Genomic DNA, 23,105 nt, shown 5'->3' with positions numbered 1-23,105 from the left:
CAATGATGTTTGAAAATAATGCTGTATTCCAAAAAAAGGAGGAAGAGGGAGTTCTCCAACCTCCGGCCAGGAAAAAAATCACTAAAATGACTCAAGTTCGGAGGTCCTAGTCGCAAAGTGGATGAAAAAACATGGACCAAGGCTTGATACAGTTGTTTCAATCTAAAGTCACCAGTGTTGGGAATGACATAATAATAATGATAATATTTTTTTCAGTAATGGGGTCATCTAACTCATTACCGTTTTTGCCGTTATCGTTACTGGCAGTCAAAAGTGGTTTGTTACTTTGAAAAAATCGCTTGTTGCGTCACGTCATTTAGGATCTTGTCACCATTTGAAATAGCGACTAACATATAGTAATAAAGCTATTACAAATATAGTATTTACTAAATTGCCAAAAAACAGTGTAAAACTGCTGGTGCGGCAACCGACTCATGTCATTTGTGAACAAAATATTTTTGTAAGCCCGCCTCTTAGGCGTGGGAGCTACCCACCAATCGAGAGCCGATTTCCTTCGAGACGCTATTACTCCTCTTGCGATTGGTCAAAATGCATTTTCTCAGGGATCCTGTGCTGTTGACTTTAAATTTGTCTGGTTTAAAAAAGGTTAAATATCTCATCTCATCTCATTAGCCGTACCGCTTATCCTCATTAGGGTCGCGGGGAAGGTTAAATATTTTAGGTATATTATGGTTTTCTTTGTAGATAATTATAAATAGTTGAGTTTATTATTTTTTTTCAGTGTTAACGATTATGTTTTAATTTTGCAGGGAAATACATATGGAATCATTCAATTTTCTGTTTTCAAGACATATTGCCTTTAGTTTTTTTGTCCTGACGCCTACATGTCTTCCTTGGCCTACCAGTACGCTTGACTTTAACAACCTTCCCATGCTGTTTATATTTGGTCCAAATCCTCGATACAGCTAACTGTGAACGCTCCACATCTTTGGCAACCGTACCAGTAGACTTACCTTCTTCAAGAAGTTTAATGATCCTGTCTTTGGTCTCAAGAGACATCTCTTTTGTTGGAGCCATGATTCTTGTCAGTCCACTTAGTCCAGGAGCCCTCCAAGGTGTGATAACTGTGGTGTTTTGAACTGATGACTAATGACCAGACTTAGTCTAAACCAGGTGTCCATTTAAATTAAGGAAATTGACTAGGTGTGTCTTTATTTTCGATTCTATATTCTTTTCTCAGAATTGAGTGATTCCATAATTATTTCCCTGCATTTGCTCTATAAAAGTAACATTTACTGACCATTGCAGAGTGTTTTCCTAATTGATTCTAGTGTTCCTAAAGGTCAATATGTTGCACTTTAGAATGACCCTATAATTGTTTCATGTTTGTAATTTGAGTTTTTTCGACAGAATTAAATGTCTGAGAGAAGGCTTACCAAAGACTGTTGATTCCTTTGTTATTGTTAGGGGTTGTATTACTTAGAAAGACAGCTTTTTTCATCTGATTACATTTTTTCCCCAAAATAGTTTAAATGGACCTCAATTGATGATTAAAGTAAGATGTGTTAACACAAAATAACCGATCTCCATAAGCAAAAGGAGAACTGGACCACTTTCTCAGAAAAGTGCCACACAGCTGACATAAGCATTTATATATTACACGGCTTTGTTATTATGGGTATGTATTACAAAGAGCTCGGATAAAATATTCATGAGTCATTATTCACATGATGCTGCATCATCTTGCCAGGCTCGGCTCAGTTCACTTTGCTGGCATGTCTTCCTTTTCACTTTCTTCATTCTTTCATTTTGTGACTGAACGTCACACTAGGGATTGCCCGTTTGATGCCGGCAAGACATAGTACGCAAACAAAAGAGCAAAAATGGAGAGTGGGGCGACATGATCCGAACGGCGGCATGGGGTAATGTTTCTTTGACGAAGGTGGGGCAGGGGGCACAATACGGCTAGAGTCAAACCCAACAAAACAGGGGTTAAAATCTTATTAATTGTGTGTTTATAAGTGCATGTTTGCAGTGTCGGGCACCTTTCTTTCAGTCAGTTACTGAATATAGTAAAAGTAACTACCGTAAATTCCGGACTATAGAGCGCACCTGATTATAAGCCGCACCCATCAAATTTTAGGGCCCGGTCACACAGCCGTTTGCGTCTGAATCACGGCCAGAAATTTCTGCCTGTGAAGCAGACGCTGTTGGACGCTTTGAGATCGCCATACAGACGAGGTACAGCAGTGCTTTACACGCGGTCGGAAATTCACACGCAGTTGGCAGCGCGGAAAAGTTTTTCGCTGCTCAAAACTTCAGGGCCCGGTCACCAAGCCTTTCACGGGCGTATCGAGGCTGAATCACGGCCAGAAATTTCTGCCCGTGAAGCAGACGATGTTGGACGCTTTGAGATCGCCATATAGACGAGATACAGCAGTGCTTTACACGCGGTCGGAAATTCACACGCGGTTGGCCGCGCGAAAAAGTTTTGCGCTGCTCAAAACTTTAGACCACGTGTTAACCGCGGGCGGCACACGAGGTAATGACGCGGAAATGACACGGAACGACGTGCTCTGGCCGCGGCCAGGGCGTGGTTACACATGGGTAGGACGCGAAATTTCAGCGGGTAATCGTGGGTGGAGCACGGTCATAGCATGTTCTGTGCCTGTATCGCGGTGTTATTATGTGAAATTAGCGTGTTACGCGTGTGACGGTCAAACGCCTTTCTCCGCGTATATGCAGCGCGATTTGCCGAGCACACGTCAGTTGTGCTCGAGACGTCAAGGGGTGGACATGGATCCCCGTCACCGTAGTGACCTCGTCTTAATCCATTTTTATTTCTTGACATTTCTTTTCATTTCATAACAAGATAATAAAATAAAAATGAAAAACTATTACAATAATAACATATTGGCTTCTTCGGTGCCATAGCTTAAAATCTTGATCTTCACGGGACTGTGTCTTGAGCGGTTATGATTTCTACAGCCCGGTGTTATGCCGAGAAATGCATCCCTGCCGAGATTTGCATCCCCTCGCTACTACAACCACTTTTACTTCGTTTTATCTCACTTTTAGGGAATGTAATGGGGAACATATAACCAAATCCACTTCGTCTTGCATTTGTTGGGAATGTAAACCATTCCGTCTTTGTTTTTGTTGTGAACGTAATCGAACGGTAATGCACACCGTATATATATCACTTTTGAGAACTGTTATGCACTCTACCGTAAAGCTTATTATGCAGAAAGAAGCTTTATGGTAGAGTGCATAACAGTTTCAATACGAGCGATTTGAATAGAAAAAGGCAAAATAAACATGTTACCTGCTCAAAAGTGATTTGTATATGGCGTGCATTACCGTTCGATTACATTCACAACAAATACAAAGACGGAATGGTTTAAGTTGTATTACATTCCCAACAAATGCAAGACGAAGTGGTTTTGGTTATATGTTCGCCATTAAATTCCCTAAAAGTGATATAAAAGTGAGATAAAACGCGGTAAAAGTGGTTGTAGTAGCGAGGGGATGCAAATCTCGGCATAACGCCGGCTCGGCAGCTTTTATACCCGTGGTCCACACGAGAAAATGACGCGGAAATGACGCGATGAGGAAGCGGAACAGTCGCCGGCGTCTGTTTTGCGGGCATACCACCGATGAACAGCGGGTTGGCCAAATTTGCGCATTTTCCATCGCGGGCAACCACGGCCAAAAAAAAACGCAAAATTTAACCCTCGATACAGACTCAAACGGCTGTGTGACCGGGCCCTTAAGGGGAAAACCAGTTTTGTCCATAAACAAGCCGCACCTGTATATAAGCCGCATGCACCCACATCAAACAAACACGAATTTAATCCAAGCCAAACTTCAAGTCCCGCGAATAGATCCAAATGTCCTTCATTGAAGCACACAGTCCAAAAATCACAGCTGCCAAAATGAACGTAAAACGATATAGGTACTTAAAATTTGTTGCAGACCTGCAGATTCTGGGTGCCCGTTGATAGTAATCCAAGGAAAAAAAGTGTATATTTCCAAAGGTAAGGGTGGGAAAAATATATATCCATTATTGTCCGCAGTGTCCACAAAATCTCACCTTTACCGGTTCCCATTTTCCCATCAGCGTTGGCGTTTGCTCCGCCCCTCTTTTTTAATTTGCTCGTGCAGGCTAAGTGTCTCAAATAAATTCAAAAGAATACATTACAAATATATACAGTTGCAAATAAATAATACACATATTTACAAAGAAAGACGGTACATCGAGAGAGTTTGTAAAGCTTTAATAATAATAATAATAATAATATAACCTTCATCCTAAACCGTGCCTTTGGGAGGTAGCCTCACGCTACTAACAAGACGCTCGCATAACTGCAAATTAGTCTGTTAAGGAAGTAAATAATGTAATTGTGAGAATCAGAGCTATGCCCTTGCACAATAGTATTGCCTTTTACATGCTGGTTAACTACTGTTAAAAGAAAATAACTCTGAAATCGTTTAATTGATGTTGAAAATGTCAGGAAAAAATGTTAAAACGTCATATCGTCACGTCATATTGTCAGATATAAAAAATTGTGAATATGCTTGATGGCTGTTGAGATTGTCGTGTTTGTTTTGCTGCTGTTGGTGTCGGTGGATTTGTTCAGACCGAGGACAATCGACTTTGGCCTGGACGGATCTATTTACACTAACAAAGATGTTATATAATGAAATTGTGAATATGCTTGATTGCTAATAAGATTTTCGAGAAGGTTTGTTCAAACCTCACTTTGTGTTTGCTGTTAAAAACGTCATATTGGAATATAATATTGTGAATGTGCTTAATTGCTGTTGAGATTGTCATGATTGTTTTCTGTTTTTTATAGTCAATAAATTTGTTCAAACCAAAAAAATCACGGCCCAGGAACGGTGCAATTACACATGAGAACCCAAATGTATCGGTACGTAACGATCGTCTGATTTTTGCAAACCGGAGATGGAATAAGAGCTTGCTCTGTCCACTCCACGCATCGGCCCGGTATTGCAGTACTTCCGGGAACGGTGCATTCGCAATGATCGCAGCAAGGCTTTAGGGCTAGGACCTTAGCTTGGCCTTTTGGCTGAGAGTAAGAGTCCCGGCTCCTAGGCTTTGTAGCGTATTATGAACTGACCGATAACGGATAATGGATAATGAATAACGAAGATAGAACAATAACCCTTAAAACCCCGGCAGACTATACGCTTCTTCCTTCTTGATAAAGACATCCAAGTTGTCTTTCTCAATGTCGGAAAGAAATTTTATCTTGATGTTGTTGCTCCACTCTCCCTGACTTCAATACACCGCAGCAATATGCCCGTTTGCTTTTAACATGGTGGCTGCGTCATGAGCCTTATTTTGTGCAATCTGCACGACAAGGGCATGTTTACGCTCACAAGTTGAGATCTTCCTCGGCACATACAGGTATATTCCACCGGTCTAAATCTTACCTCTCATACAAGAAAAATTACATAAATTGGCCGCATCTCTGAATAAGCCGCAGGGTTGAAAATTTGGGAAAAAAGTAGCAGCTTATAGTTCGAAATTTACGGTAGTTACCATGGAATGAGACAAGTTTCCTTACTTTAAAAATAAATTGCGTCAAAGAATTAGAAATTTCTTAAGCAAATACAAAACACTGCGGTGACATCTTTAACCTGAGTTAACTTGAAGAGATGGGAATTCAGACTGATTTTAGAAAACTGTTTTTCTTTTAGCTTGGCTCACTAAAAAGAGTCAGCTCTTTCCGGTCCCTTCAGGTTGTTTTTGTTGCTTTTATCCCTACATTACCAATTATGATGTACATTATGCACGCAAGGACATAAAAGGGGGAATTTAAAAAAATAACACAAAGATAAAAGAAATAAAACTTTACATTTTTTATACACATATTAAGGGTAGCACGGCTGTGCATTGGTTAGCGCGTGTGCGGCACAGTTCTAAGGTCATGAGATCGAACCTCCTGTGTAGAGTTTGCATGTTCTCTCTGTGCTTGCATGGGTTTCCTCCGGGCACTCCGGTTTCCTCCCACATTCCAAAAACATGCATGTTAGGTTCATTGGCCGGTCCAAATTGTCCCTAAGTGTGAATGAGCGAGTGAGTTGTCTGGCAACCAGTTCCGGGTGTCCACTGCTTACTACCCGAAGACAACTGGGATGGGCTCCAGCGCCCCCCGCGACCCTATTGAGGATAAGTGGTGCAGATAATGGATGGATGGATGGATGGATAAACACATTAACAATAAAGAAGGCAGGACATCATCTACGTGGTTAGCCCCACAGTGTGGAAGTCCAGGGTTTAAGTCCAGCCTTCCTGTGTGGAGTTTACATGTTCTCACATGCCTGCGTGCATTTCTGGGCACTCTGGTTTCCTCCCACTTTACAAAAACATGTTTGTCAGGAAAATTGTCCGTTGTCTGTTCCTAGTTATGATTGAGCAGGTGAATGGTTTTCTGTCTCTGTGTGCCCTGCAATTAGTTGGCTGGCAACCAGTTCAGGGTGTTCCCTGCCCACTGCCTGAAGATGGCTGGGATGGACTCCAGCACCCCCTATTGAGGATGAGTGGAAATGGATAACACTGAATCACACCGGAAACAAGATGGAAATATTCATAATTCTACAAAAAAAAGAACATAGAAAACCATTTTAAGCTGGGCAGAGAAGAAGAAAAGAATGCACTATAATATTTTAAGCTGCACTTTTTCCAAAGTAGAAAAATAGTAGTGGCTTGTAGTCTGGAATTCACCGTATTGTACAGAAAAAGTCGCACGGCGACAAAAAGAATCATGTGGTGAGAAAGGGCGTGAGAGAACTGACAATTGATACATTATAATTGGATATTTAGGCAAAATTAGATTAAAGCAATTTATTGTATCAGCGGCTGCAAAAGAACAACAACGAAAGGAAAACAACTATCACACCATGTTGTGTACCTGCAGTATAGATAAATAGTCTACACACCCCAGCTCAGGTTTTCTCATCTTTTTGAACACATTTTATTTTCATCAGTGTGAAACTGGCATATTTTTTGTTTACTATATTCTGTTGTGACAGTCTTTGCTTTTATATTGCACATTTAGAATGTATGTACAGTATTTTATGCAGCAATGGTTGTTTTTGTTTTAATGCTGTATAAATAGAGTTGAGCTGTACCATTGTCTGAGTAAAACCATCATAAATTTCACACTGTCTCCGTGACTTCTCTTCCAGAGCGCGGCGATCTTTTTTATTAAGATATGGCTTGTGCAAATGTTCATACAACAACGACTGATTTTAAATCAGTTTTAATGCAGAGGACATTCATTGCCCATGCGAAAAAATAGCATTTCACCGTTACTAACTCGCTTAAATGCCACATCTACAGGGACTATGTGGCTTATTTAGGACCTCCTAGTGGTATTGTTATGGTATTGGTGTAGTATATTTGAAGTTTTACTGTGTATGTATATTTGTAGTAGTTTTGTAGTATTTCTGAGGTAAGAATTGTGTAGTATCTCTGTAACACCTTTTCTATAGAAGTATTCTGGTATTAATTTTGTACTTTTCATTTGAAAGTGGATTTTGTTACACCCAAGTTATTAACGAGCAAAAATGATTTCACCTCTGAAGAACAAGACACTTTTCTCAAGAAAACAACGGCAACCAGATGATGAAGGTGCGGTACCTGAGTCAGATCAGGAGGCTTCTCTTGCCACTAATAACAAGAAAATCAGTACCGTATCTGTTTCATATGGGGGAGCAAATTCCTAGACAGGAGTTGGCGCCACCAGGCTCTCCTTACCTAAGACACAACACGCTTGACAACCCTGACAGTTAGGGATTCATGAACCGGGTGAGTGATTAAAAGAAAAACACTTCATCTAAAAAAAAAAGACAATATTGGTCAAAAAAAATTGCAAAAATACATGAACAATCATATAAATGTGCTTTTTCAAAATTATTGTAAGAGAAAATAGCTTTTATTTGACATACTATTCGTGATGGGTATTTAAAGAATAAGCTCTTTCAGTTTGGCTCACTTCAAAGAACGGGCTCAAAATGCAGTTTGGCTTGCAAACGACCCATCACTAAATACCATGAATCTCACCTAAGTGAACCAGAAATAATTGTCGCCATCTTGCTGCTATGGGTAGTATACAACATCGCTCCCTCATATCTTTCAGATTTTATTTCCCTCTATGTCCCGGTCCGGAGCCTTCGCTCTGAAAATGCTGGTCTACTAGTGATCCCAAGAGCCAAGAAGAGATCCGCATGTTCGAAAGCGTTCTCCATTTGGGCCCCGGTTCTGTGGAATGCTCTTCCTTCTGAGATTCGATCTGCAACCTCAGTGGAAATGTTTAAATCTAAGCCTAACTCACTTCTACTTTATAGCATATGAATAACCTAAACTGCTTATGTGTAATAACCTGTGAAGCCCTTTGATACTCTTTGTGATTAAGGGCTATACAAATAAAAATGACTTGACTTGACTTGACTTCTATTTTATAACATATGAATAACCTATCCTGGAAGAGGGATTACCTCATGTGCAGTCCCTTCTCAAGGTTTATTCATTTTCCTCATGTTGAGGTTTTTGAGTTTTACCTTGCCCTCATGTAGGTTTTAGATCAGGGGATGGTGTAATAATAGTCTGTAGTTTGCAATAATTTGTAGTCTGTACAGCCCTTTGAGACTCTTTGTGATTAAGGGTTATACAAATAAACATGACTTGACTTGACTTATTCAACACCAAATGTAAAAGGATGGAGAAAACAAAGTCTTCAAGTCAACACAATACTATAAAAGCTCTTTCACGAACGCACACATAATGGAATGGAGGGACTGTTAAACCAGAATGCCCTATGCAAATTAGTGTTGTGACATCGTAAAATAGTGTGATCATGGGATAAGGTCCAATGTTGTTGTGTTGATCATTTGTAGCACTGGTGGTCTAGTGGTAAAATGTCGGCGCTCTCGCCGCCTTTACTCACGTTTGATAACCGTTGCATGTAAAACTTTACGATGTATACCAGTGGCACATAATAATGTATTGAATTACTGCATTATTATGTACACACAGAAGCCATTACAGTAGTATCAATTTTATGTAACTTAAAGTCCGGTGGTCTTGCTTATGAAAAATATATGACAAAAGACACGCTGCGCTCCATGGTGTGGAAAAAACGTTAAATGTATTGTCATGATATTTTTACCATTTTCATTTTGCGGGCCAATTTGAAAAGCCCGATAAGCTGCACGTGGGCCATAGTTTGCCCACCCCTGGTCTTTGGTATGATTCTAAAAAGACAGACGATTGGGCCTGGGTGTATATCCCTCAAAACATACATCTGAAATAGGAAACTTTTAAAATGGCACATGGTCATATCGTAACAGAAGTCGATTGCAGCAGGACTCTCATAACAATCCTCTCCCATTAGATACATTCCAATCCAGCACCCAAGGTCAAACTCATACAAATGAAAGTCTGGGGCACTTTGGACAGCTTTAAAGTTTATCCGTGTGCGGACGTGAAAAGCAGTTAAGTGAATGACCACTGTTTGCGTTCGCCTGCCGGGTGCAACTACAAAACACCCTTGTTTTTGTCGGGGGTTGCGTTCTATTGATCAAATACTTAAACCAAGTATTTGTTTAAAAAAATAATCTACTGTACTTTAAAACGTTATTTTTAACAAATAACCTCTGTATTGTTATTTTCACAAAAAACGGGGCCATTTAACTGCACAATTGTATTGATTAAGGACACGATCCACTTTACATGACACTCTGGCGCTATCATATGGGGGTTATGGAAAACGATCCATTTATCCTCTGGCCAGCAACCCAATAAATTGTATATAGGACAAAAAAAGCAATATAACTGGAACGGCAAAAGCCATATATAAGCCCTAAAAAATGGAAACACATACTCTCGTCATCTATTTTCTTTGAAAAACTTTAAAAATGTGTCCTGTTCTGTTTTACAGAAACCTTATATTTTTCCATTATTCAACAATATTGAATAAGCACCAGGGAGCCACTAGGGCTAACACCAAAGACCTGCAAGTTCATCAGTTCAAGAAGTATAACTTTGTTGGCGATAGAAAGCATCATCATCTGCCTTTTGCTGCTTTTTCGGGTCCAAACTGATTTGTTCCCGCAATGAAACTTGAACAAGAAAAGATTTGAGCATACATAATTTCGTTTCGTCAAGCTGTTTTACATGTGTACAACTCAGACCGAAAGTTCATTGACGTGCTGGCAGACAAGCAGAAACGGGGCGGGGCAACTGTTTAGCCAATCAAAATGCAGAACACAATGCATGATGAAAATCCCAATGTAGCAAAACTGAGATAAGTATGCCGTGACACAGCTAGGGATTACTGTATTTAATTTATGGCACTTGAACGAATGCGACATTCTGTGACTGGTTAGGAGAAGGGAGTGAAAAGAGGACTCTATTTTAGCACGCACACCTGATGCAATCCTTAGAAACTGTGCAAAATACACAACACAGACACGCAGCTCGTCAGAACAGCGCCTATTTAGCTGTCTGGAGGCACGATTGCGTATTGTTGCAAAATGCTGAATAATGACAGAGACACTCTCGTTATCTGGAGACTTTGTCCCACAATGGTGGCGCGTCGCAAGAATTGCAATGATGAATGACTACAATGTGTAGCATTTATAGCTCAGTGGTGAAAGGCCAGGGAAAAGGACTCACGAGATCAAACGGGTATCAATATTTTTGTCTTTTGAGGTCAGGTTAATAACCCTTGTCAAGGTGATATCATTTGTATGGAGCCAGTTAACAGAAAATACTGTCTCTATCAACCCTCCATACATTTTACACTACAGCCCAACATATGTTCCCACCCGGTACAGTAATTTTATTTGTTAAACAAATACCTTACCCCGTAAATTGTTTTTTTTCTCAAAGCCTGTAACTTTTTTTCTCAAGTAATAAATTAATAGGGGGTTTCTACATTACAGATTTTCATGTTTCGCGAAAGTTCTGTCCCCATTAACCACGATAACCGAGGGAATAACGTACTTGTATTTCTAACAATCGTAGAAGTTTGCTGATGAACCCTATGGATGACTTTCAAACAAATAGTATTCGTGTCATTCTTATGATGCCTAAAAGCTTGAAGACAGCTCAAATGACAACACTCCCAGCATACATTCTTTATCCTCTACAAGTGTATCCTGATAAGAAATGGATGCCGTCCTGGGATATCCAAACATAGGGTCAGGGGCCATTTGAACATCTTTTGTATACATATTTTTTTAAACTATCCGAAGATGCAAATTACCTAATTAAAGGAAAGTACTCAATCCTGGTATCAATTTTATGTGCTGCCTGTCCTCACTACAGTCGTGGGGGTGCTGGAGCCCATCCCAGCTATCTTCTGGCAGTGGGCAGGGGACACGCTGAACTGGTTCCCAGCCAGTCGCAGGGCACAGGGATGCATACAAGCATTCACAAGCTCATTCACACCAAGGGAGAATTTGGACCGACCAATTAACCTGACATGCATGTTTTTGGAATGTGGGAGGAAACCGGAGTGCCCAAATGAAACATAAGCAGGCACGGGGCAAACATGCAAACTCTGGCTGTGGTAGCTGGATTTGAACCTTGGACAAAAAAGTAAGGCCAAGCAAGGGAGGGAGAGAGAGAAAATCAAACCCGACTGCAGGACTGTGACAGGTGCCACGTTGTACAACGTTGTAATGGAGCATAACGAGAAATAGTTCAGCCAAAACAACATTGTACAACATGCTACCGTGAGTAAAAATTGTGTGATGATGAAATGGAATCAAATGCCTTTTTGTAATCCATCCAGATCCCCAGTTTTCTACCATTTACACAGTATATTTGAGCTTGTTAATATTTCTATTATTATTGTTATTATTACAATTGTTATTTTTGGTCATTCAATTTAATAAACCAAATTGTAAAACTACTATTGTTTTTTGAGCAATCCAATAATGTTAGGTATGCAATGTTTGCAATATTTGGATTTATAAGACTTTGTTTTTATAGAAAAAAAAATATAAGAAGTAGCAGAACTAAAGAGCCTTGCATCCGTAACGTCTATAAAATTATGTACCCATCGTCCCTAAAGTTCACAATTTACAATGTGATCAACCTTGAGTAGTTTAGCATAAAAATAATAGCTTTTGGGTGAAAATTGAAAAACAAAAATATAGAAAAAAACATCATGGATATTGGTGAGCTTGGTTAATAGGTAGGTTATAAAATAAAATTGCCCCTGTGTCCTTTAATTTCTCTCCGTGTCCCTCAGACGAAAACATTTAAACAACTGATACACAGCACAAGGTTTATTCATTTGTTGCCACTCTTATAATTCTGATCATGCCCTTGTGGGTGTTTTAATTGCTCCAGTGGCAGTTATACTAGGGGTGGGCAAGTACTTTTTGCTTGAAAATGTCATGATCTTTGAATTATTGAACCCTCCCCAATTGAATTATATCTATCTACCCTGGTCATATCCCTCAAGAGGGGTGACCGACAGCAAGACAAACACATACAAAAACAAAGAAAATAAAAACAGGGGAAAAAAAAGCAAAAAACACACACAAAAATGTTTGGACCATGGCCAATCCAAATGCCCAAACACCCTAACAAGTTAAGCACCTCGGCACCCAAGTTGGTAATGCTTTCGTCCCTCCAGATGAAACGGGATACAAGCAAGCGGCTTTGTCACTCGGGTCAGGGTGACACAACACACTCCTGTTGAACAGCAGGGCCCGACAGCTTTCACTGGTTTACCCCTGCCGCATCATACGGGTGCCCTGCCCATCCTTTGGAATGCGTTTAAACATCCCACTATCCTTTTAAAACACCTCTCCACTCATTCATATCACCAACAAAACATTGAGTTACTTTTTCGAATTAAGATAAACACAGCACAAAGATTTGGGGCACTAAAAATGTTTTATTTTTTATTCAATTACATCGCAGATGTTAACGATAGTAAAAAAATAAATAGAAATGTTTATATTAGACTGTTTTAGAACATCAAACTTGAAACTAAAAATTCAGCAATGCATCAGGAATATGAATACTGTATAAAAATATCAACGAGAGATCTAGATTGTCTCATATGACAATATTTTAAAAATATCAGTAATAAAGTGTCAATTGTCTTTCATTTGCACTGTTGTCATAGTGACAAGGGATTTAAAGGTTTTGTGTCTAGAACAGCAATAGATTTTCATGTTTGGTTGTAGCTCGTCGCTTTTTTCAGGGGGATTTTTTCCTGTGCTTATGGAAATTTGTGGTGTTGTCACAGTAGCTGAAATCTTTACCACACAAATTAACCTGGCTTTGTTTTTTTTTTCTAAAGTTGAAAAAAAAGTCTACACAGCACTATGCTTCCTGTTTGCCTCTTTTATTTTAAACTTTCAGTAGGAGTGGTTACATAGATTTGGTCCTCTCTTCTCCCTGGGAGGCAGGATGCAGAAGCAGGCCAGTTAGGGAGAGGGACTAAAAGTGGGAGGGAGAAAGGCTACGCTATCAAGATATAAAACCGGTGGGTGCTTTGAGGAAGTGTGAATTATCGATTCTAGGACAATAGAATCTATCAGATCCGAGACTTAGTATCAATGATATTGATAATTTAATTGGTTCACCTACCTCTCGCAAATACCCTGGTTGGCCAATTCACAGCAGCAACGATTTGGACTTCGTAAAAATGAAGAATATGAGTGGTCATTGTCCCATCTTGTTTGGGGCAAAATTGCCTCAAGAGATGGAGAACTTTAGTGTGCCGATAATGATGAGTGTGATTCTATGTTACTCTGGTTGGCGACTTTTGAGACTGTTGGGGCGATGCACTTTGCGGTAATATTATGTCACAGGTCTCGACAGCAAGCTGTAGAGGCCTTTTATTGTTTGCTTTAAATTCTTTGCTTTCAGAAACAATAAAGCTTCTGTGATGTGCTTTATGTTGCCCAAATGCGCCATTTTCATGCTCATTGTTGTGATAAAATTTGGTGGTTTTGCGATTGGAAATATTGCATTGATGAGTCGGTGGTAAACGTGGCTTGGACGGATTGGTGAGAGTGTGGTGGTAGAGGAGTGCAAATGTGTGAAAGCTTCTTTTTTGAAAAATGGCGCGATCCACTGTTATTCGGATTTCTATGACAAAGATAAGTAGAAAAGCTTTTAGAGTCTCCGAGAGTTTGGACAAACCATGTATGATATTTTTAAGTAGTGAAATAGCCTTAAGCAACACACTTTACTCAAGAACAATCCTTAGGGAGGCTTTTTAGTGGTGCACATGGTGGTTATATAAGTGGTCTTTGTTTATGATTGATTTTCCCCTTCCCCTAAAACTCATACTCCCCAAGAAAAGTTTTATGGTTTTTAACCAGCTGCGCTCGTATCTATTATTTGTGTTGACACTTCACAACAGCAGTGCAGGACAAAGACTAGGAACCTTCCCGTGGTGTCCTGCGAAGGGCTCTCTCCCGGGGGAGCCTTACGAATCCAACTCAACCCACTCAGACTTGCTCTCTCTTTCTTTCTTTGTCCTCTCTCCTTCTTTGTCTCTCCTTTTCTCTCTTCCCCCTTTACACTCTTGTTTCTCATTTTCTCTATCACTCTCTTTCCTACTCTCCCCCCACCTCTCTCACTCTCTTTTTCCCCTTTTTTGCATTTTACTCTGTCTGTCTTTCTCTCTTTCTATCTGTCCCTCTCTTTCTCTCTCTTCTACTCTCCCCTCTCTGTTTTTCTTAGCGCGGGTGACTTTGAGAGCAACCCTGGCCCCCAGTCCAAATGCCAGTGGTGCTTTCGAACCATTCGCTGCGACCACACCCCAATCACCTGTACTACCTGCCCACGGGGCTTCCATAAATCATGCACCGGCCTGTCCGAACGTACTAAGGACTTCAGAGGCTTCGTATGCTTGGTTTGCTTGGGACACACCCCGTCAGGCCTGGCGGCACAGGACAGTCGACGCCCCTCTCCTTCGGAGAACTACGGAGCCTCCCACGAGCGAGTCTAGCACTTCTAAGGATTACCTTAGGCGCCTTGAGTGACTCAACAACAACAACAACAGCAGTCGCCATTTTCTTTTGACGACATTTTGTGTGGTTTAAGGTTGAATGCTATTACCTCCACCTTCACCTAAATACTACGTGTTACATTTTCTCCTCCCCCTTCCAATTATTTTGTGAGGGCAAGAGAACGATTCCAGTTCAATGTGTTAATTGTGAGAATGGCTCGTTTTTTTATTTCACTCATTTCATAACAGTAAGAGTGGAAGTGGTTACATCACTAAATTGTAGTTTTTAACTCACCAATATATAAGTATGCCGCCAGATGAGCACTGTTCTTCACTCTTGTTATTTTTACTCGTTTTCATGGCAAACACCTCTGTGTTTTCCTTGTTCTTGCAGCACCCCCTATAGGAATTTACATTCGAGAACAAAACGCAACATGAACACATATCACTTTACTGCTTTCACCTGGTTAGTAATGTCGATGGGGGCTGGCTCAGAAAGGGATTGGGGGCTCTTGAGAAGACTTAGTGAAACAAGGCTTGACTGCGTCAGTCTTTGAACTTACTCTTTCGGACTTTCTTACCCTAATCGTGAACACGTTTTGCTAGTGTAAGGGGTATAATTGAGGGAAATAGGTAGTCATCTGATTGAACCCCAGTGTTTAAAATGGCAAGTTCCCTCAAGAAATTACGCCACCGCAGTAGAAAAGACTTAGAAGGACTGAGACTGCTTAAATCCTCTTCTTTTCAAACTTGGCATTTCCAATCATGAATGGTGGCTAATTGAAACCAAATCCCATGCTGGAATGAATGCAACTCAGAAAAATAATTGTATTCTGCTTTCGTGACTTTTTCCTTCACCATGTGTTCTAACATGTAGGACAGGCCGGCTAAACCCCTTTGAAGCCATCAAAAACTGGTGACTGAATTTTGTCGTCGGGGCCCGAATTATGCCTCGTTGACGACGTTATTGATCGAAAGGCCTTTGCCATTGTTAATGCATCTTCGGCTAGATTCATTTGGATTGTGTTCCCCAAAGTGGTTACCTGCTTTGAAAGAAAAAGAAAGAGCATGGTTTGCGAGGGGAGGGCACTATTCTAGTGGTGCCGAGATTGAAAGTGATTATGGCCCTGAGGACCCACTATTCCACCCTAATGACAAGCTGTGACCCAAATCAAGAAAAAGTCAAGTCAAGTCTTGTTTATTTGCATAGCCCTTAATCACAAAGTGTATCAAAGGGCTGCACAGACCACAGATGATTGCAAACCAGACTATTATTACGCCATCCCCTGATCTAATACCTACATGAGGGCAAATAATACACATATACTGTCAACATAAAATATAGGTTATTTATATGCTATAGAATAGAACTGTGTTTTAAGCTTAGATTCAAACATTTCCACTGAGGTTGCAAATAAGAAAAAAAATAATCCACTTCTCAAACTTGAAAGGATAGTAGAATTAGTGTACCTTCAAGCAGTGTTTTAATGACAGAAACTCATGCAATATTAGCATGTTTTGTATCTTCATTTCATTCTTTGTCTTAATTGTTGTTTTCCATTGTTCATTTCCTTCATCTCTGTCTTGGGACTCATCATTATGGACAGGAAAATGAATAAAAATAAACCAAATCGCAATAAAATGACAGTGCCGATTGACTGAACAGGAAGAATAGATCGAGCAAGGGCATTATTGCCATCTACTGTGTATTTGACCCCATGTTTTGTCTTCTTTTTAATATTATTTTGCCAGGGCAAAGGCCCAAGACCCACTGAAAATGGGTCCGCCTTTACATAAAATAGACATTCTCAATCGGAAAGACTAAAAATTATTTTTTTTGGTAGGATTGCGGATCAAAGTTGACCAATGTTGACACAAATACCATGGTTAATGTGTTTGTTTTTATTCTTGCGTTGCTTAAAAGAGCGGAACGGAATTTTGGAACTGTAAAACTCGTGGCTGCCACCGCTGACTTGTGTCATCGTTGCAGCTTCTGCCAAGCACGTGCATGATGCACGTGCATGTATGTGCATGTTAACAAACCAGCCTGATCGGAAAATGAAATTGGGATGTTGGGCAGGGATGCGAGAACACAAAACTGCTTCCTTAAGGGTTACCATATTGTAATAGATAGATAGATAGATAGATAGATAGATAGATAGATAGATAGATAGATAGATAGATAGATAGATAGATAGATAGATAGATAGATAGATAGATAGATAGATAGATAGATAGATAGATAGATAGATAGATAGATAGATAGATAGATAGATAGATAGATAGATAGATAGATAGATAGATAGATAGATAGATAGATAGATAGATAGATAGATAGATAGATAGATAGATACTTTATTCATCCCCATTGGGAAATTCACACTTCCAGCAGTAGCCTTGTGTTGAAAAATAAAATGATAAAATAAAAGATATAGAATACATAAAAACCCAATATAACGTGTTGATATATAATAAATGCAACAGAGAGAATGGATAGCCCACCAAATGAGCCAAGAGCTACCTGATACCTCCTTGATAATTAATTATGTTTGGGCAACTAGCAGGATTGATACTGACTTATAAAACCAGTTGGACACAGGCATTTAATGGATATCTCCTCCCGAAAAATGAGGCAATTGCTATTCGTCTTATGAAACCATTCATTATCTCAAGGGAATCCATATCTTCAAGATCCAATATTCTCGCACAACATTGAAAAGCCATTGTGCCTCCCGAAAAGCTATTAATTTACAGAACAATTCAGATGGTGATATTAAACATCAATTTAAAAAAATACACTATAAGTCTTTTAGATAAATAAACTTGTCTATGTTATAGGAGTCATTAGTGATATGAGAGTCATTAGTGATACTGTTAAGCTATGTCATTCATTTGTTTTCTTTTGTGGAGTAGAGTTCTGTTTTCTTGCTTTTATATTGAATATGTCTTCCTTGCAAGTAAAAAAAAATGGAACATGCAGGGTTCGTACAGGTGCTTGAAATACTGTGTTATCAAGGTCAGGAAAATTCTTTGAAATTTGGGTGAAGTGCTTGAAAATCCTTGAAATTATTGCCCTTGATTCTTGGCAGTCGGACTCATAGATCACACCAAAAATAAAAATGGTTCTTTTTTTAACATGCGCAAAATTGATGCCAACACCCCCGTTCTGGTGGCTTGTCATTATGCTGTTGTTATGTGAAGTGTCACTGCCCTCTACTGGTCGCACACATGCTATATTTAGAAAACCAGATCTTTTGGCTTGACTCAGTGAGAATAGCCGACTCGTTTGGATCATTACATTTATTATTTTATTTCATTTTTTAAATCATATATTTATTTAGTATTATTTAGTAATTAGTAAGCTCATATATTTGGGCCCCATGTTGGGCGTCACTTATTTTGGAGAGAACGTCGTTGGGCGTCGCCCCAAAAACTACGTAGAGTGGAGATATGGCGAAAATGGGACGGGCTTTATTAAATTTGGGACACATTCAAACTTCCAGACGTTCAACATTGGCTTTTATAGTTTTCTCAAATAAAGTTAAGATATCTCGTGAAGGTCTTCCGCCCTGGCTCCCACAGCATATCAGCTTGCGACCTCTTGCAACGTCATCCCACGACCTTCACCAGATGCCTACATACTTATCATTAGTTATTATCCACATTCCACAACCCCAGCCAGCCTGAGTTCTCGCTGCTTGCTTTCTTCCTTCTTGTTCCGCTTCTGTTTGCTTTCCCGCATATTTAGGTACCCGATATGACGTCACAAAAATCGATTCCGGGGAAAAATATAGATTTTAAAAATCTCCCAAAAATAAAATCACGATTTGATTTTTTTGGTCCACTCCTAACAGCCATACTGCTAAAGATGGGATGTACATGTATCAGCGCAGGGTTGTAGTGGTTCAAACAGTTGTAAAACAATCATTGTGCTGAGGGGTATTGCAAAAAAACAAGATAAGGGATAAGTTTAGCCTCAAGTTGGTGCATGAAAGCAGGTTACATTTAGCTCAGATCAACTTAGATTTATTTTTTACAGCTAGCTTGCCAAAAACCAGGCTAACAACCAGGCTAAGATTATCCCCAGAGGTACATCGGGCACTTCTACGGTCAATCATAAAAATGTATGGGTTTTACAGCATTTCCATGAATTTGCTTGATATGTTGAATGATTGTAATTATCATGCATTAAACTTTAACATATACTGTAGGCTATTTTGTCATTTAAATAAATTCTGTAGACTGTATAATTGCAGCAAGTCAAGTCAATTTATATAATAATTTATGTAGTAGATTTATTGTTGTCAGGCCATGTTTTTTTTATCACTTTAAGAATTACTGTAAAATGGCCATATATATAATGTTGCTGTTTTTGAGATTTTAAAAAAGAGACAAAAAACTTAATTATTTTTTGACAAGGGTAATGTATGGTATACATATTCCTAATCAAGGATTAATAAAATAAAACAAACTAAACAAAAATCTTTTTTTTAAGAATTAAAATTAGAAGTGTCTAATTGTTTTTTGATAACATCCGTCCATCCATTATCTGCACCGCTTCTCCTCAGTAGGGTCGCGGGGGTGCTGGAGCCCATCCAGCGAGCTTCAGGCAGTGGGCAGGGGACACCCTGAACTGGTTGCCAGCCAGTCGCAGGACACACAGGCACAGACCACTCACTAGGGACAATTTGGACCGGCCACTTAACCTGACATGCATGTTTTCGGAATGTGGGAGGAAACCGGATTGCCTGGAGGAAACCCACGCAAACACGGGGAGATCATGCAAACTCCACACAGGAGGTTCAATCTATGACCCTTTTTGATATCATTATAGGTAAAATTGTTTACAATGAGGTTAAACTTAGCACTCTAGAATAAAAAACAATCTCTAATAAAGACTTTAAGAAGAAAAATAAGATAAAAATAATGTCAAAATAATGAAACAAAAAAGTTTGGGATTAGCCAGAGAACTGAGCCTTTTCATCTTGGCCCATCCGATTTAGCCAAAATGCGCCTGCCGGACTAGATCAAGCTAATTTTTTTCAGTTAGCCTGTATTTCATTATTCACCTAATGTGCAATACCTCCCTGGACTCCTCGTCCCTGTACACGGAAAAGCCATTGCACCTTTTCAAAAGTTTCCTTTTTGTGGTATTTTTTCGTAATTAAAGGCCACCTACTGCCCCCCCGCTTAGGAGTCCATCATGCAAGTATTTGCTTCTATGCCACAGGCTTGGAGAAAGTGGGCCGAGACTCCAGCTACGAGCAAGAAGGCAAGGTGCAGTTTGTGATGGACGCTGTTTACGCCATGGCCCACGCGCTGCACCACATGCACCGCAAGCTCTGCCATGGCTACCCTGGCCTCTGCCCGCGCATGGCTAGCAGCATCGATGGCAAGGAGCTGCTGGGCCACATTCGTGCAGTCAGCTTCAACGGTGAGTGGCAAGACCATAGGCACTTGTTTTGGCAATATACAAGGTATTTCAATAAAGGAATACCCTTTGAATATTATTAATTGAGTAAGCCAGTTCAAGTCATGTTTATTTCTATAGATCTTGATCACAAAAAGTCTTAAAGCACTGCTCAGGTTACCATTGATATGAAACTTTACCTGAGGGCATGGAAAAACTCCCAAAAACCTCAGGATGAGAAAAATGAAGAAACCTTGGGAAGGGGCTGTACATGAGGTAACCCCCCTTCCAGGATGACCATACTGCAATATAAGTTGCAAGGGTATCAGCAGACAACACACAGACATCATCAACATGAAAGATAGATAGATAGATAGATAGATAGATAGATAGATAGATAGATAGATAGATAGATAGATAGATAGATAGATAGATAGATAGATAGATAGATAGATAGATAGATAGATAGATAGATAGATAGATAGATAGATAGATAGATAGATAGATAGATAGATAGATAGATAGATAGATAGATAGATAGATAGATAGATAGATAGATAGATAGATAGATAGATAGATAGATAGATAGATAGATAGATAGATAGATAGATAGATAGATAGATAGATAGATAGATAGATAGATAGATAGATAGATACTTTATTCATCCCCGCAGGGAAATTCACATTTCCAGCAGCATCCTTGTGCTGAGAACAATACAATAATTAAGCAAAACAAATACCCAATGTGACGTGCTAAAACCCACTGTAGCGTGTTATATAGAGTATCTGGATAGTGCTACACAAAATACACATTGCAATAAAATACAGTAATATGCAATGTAGGGGGTCTGATTTAATGTGGGCCTTTACTCAACCGGGTGGAGTTAAAGAGCCTCATGACATGAGGGAGAAAAGATCTCTTCAGTCTGTCCGTGGTACAAGGTAATAAGTAATAACAGAATGACCAGTTTACAACTTCCTGCCCCAAAATCTTGACCAATGCAGTAGATTTTAGAAACATCAGGTCTAAATGCCGGTATGATTGCTCAAAATACATGGACCATGCAACAACCACGCACATCCTTGTCCCTCTAGGACAGGAAGACGAGTATGAGATGATGTTCACTCATAAGCTGTATAATAAAAGAGTATACTAACCTTATATTTAACTACATCCACTGAGGTTTCAGATCGTATCTCAAGGGCCCTCATTTGGGTTCAATTGGAGAATGCTCTTGAATCTGTGGCTTTCTTTTTTGCTCTTGGAATCACTAGTAGACCAGCGTTCCTGAAATCGATCACATGATCCCCATTATTTTGAATTTCTCATTCAGATTTGGAAGAATGATTTGTACATTAATCCTTTTTAATTTCATTTGCTTACAGCATGTAATTTTTGTGGATCTTACTTCTCAAAGGATATCACTATTTTCTAAACACCCTGCATTGTTTTCATTATTTTTAGTTAGTTTTTTATGAATGTATATAACTTATTAGACACTTAAAGTGTACAAGTGTTTTGAGTGCTTTGTCAGCATTTTTCTGATGCAATTTCATGTTTCTTATGTAAGCACTTGCAGTAGGTGGTGCAAGGAGTATTGCAGTTACCAGTATGAATACTGGTAAGGGCTGCCGTGTTTTGTTGTTAATGAACTAAAAAGCTCCAGGAGCCAGCTCTTCTTAGTGAAAGATGCAAATGTAGAGTTTATTCTTGAATTTAAAAGGTTGTATGTTGCTGCACTAATAAGTGAATATATTATATTTGCATTTTGTTGTGTTGTGTGTTGTCTAGGGTGTCACGACCAGTACACAGGGTAGACCAATCGCGTAACATTTTCTCACAATTTCATTGAAAGAAAGAGGAAGGGCAGCGCCGCGATCCGATGCTCACTGGACGCGGGAAGCAAGTCGCTCTCGTACTCAGATTGTGATCCGAACACGGAAGTGGATCTTCCACAGCAAGCGATGGCAATGTGTGGGACGGAAAAAATGTTCGGTAGCTGTTACTGGGAGAGCAAGGCGTGGTCTGGGTCGGAAACGAGTCGTAAGCCAGAACAAGAGAGTAGACGTAGTCGGGGACCAAAATGGTTGTAAACCGGGACGGGAGAGCAGATGTGGTCAGGATCAAAACAGGTCGTAGCCGGAGACAGACGGGAGCAAAAACGGGACAGGTGGGAGTCAGCGTCTAAAAAAGGCTTGCCTAGGATACACTGAGGTTCGCAGACGGACTGACCACAAGGGACAGACAGGACTGGTTTCAAATAGAGCCAATCAGAACCCGCGCCAGATTAGCGGCCATCACATCAGTAATCATGACATAGGGATTCCGAGTTGATTGACTTCAAAGTTGCTTAATATAAAAACGCAAAATGTTGAAATGAGTTAAACGTTCTTATAAGAGTGAAAATACAAATGTTTTTTTATAATTTAGTCTTATATGTTTTGAGATTAATGATAAGGGTCATTTAGTGCATACTGTTACAAAATAATTGGGAACATGTCTCTACAGCAGAAAATAATACAAAAATAAAATTTTGAAAACAACCCAAATGAACAATCAAGCCTTTAAAACACTAACTAAAAATATAAAAAACTAACTAAAAATAATGAAAACAATGCAGGGTGTTTAAAAAATAGTGATATCCTTTGAGAAGTAAGATCCACAAAAATTACATGCTGTAAGCAAATGAAATTAAAAAGGATTAATGTACAAA

General features: G+C 39.5%; 1 protein-coding gene and 1 pseudogene across 2 annotated transcripts in view; both read left to right on the top strand.

Moving 5' to 3' along the window:
• Positions 1-23,105, top strand: part of grm8a (glutamate receptor, metabotropic 8a) — a 364,026-nt gene that overhangs the window by 271,123 nt on the left and 69,798 nt on the right. For both annotated transcript variants that reach the window (XM_088348707.1, XM_088348708.1), the window contains exon 8: positions 20,212-20,415. In XM_088348707.1, coding sequence (XP_088204833.1) covers positions 20,212-20,415 — 204 coding nt within the window. The remainder of the gene's footprint in view (positions 1-20,211; positions 20,416-23,105) is intronic.
• On the top strand, positions 4,910-4,999 carry LOC148356598 (U2 spliceosomal RNA; annotated as a pseudogene).

This window comes from Urocampus carinirostris, chromosome 11, assembly GCF_059441175.1.
Source record: "Urocampus carinirostris isolate Australia breed hairy pipefish chromosome 11, RoL_Ucar_1.0, whole genome shotgun sequence".
NCBI classification, from domain to species: Eukaryota; Metazoa; Chordata; class Actinopteri; order Syngnathiformes; family Syngnathidae; genus Urocampus; species Urocampus carinirostris.
The sequence above is the reverse complement of the archived record's forward strand: the minus strand, read 5'-3'. Positions and strand labels throughout refer to the sequence as shown.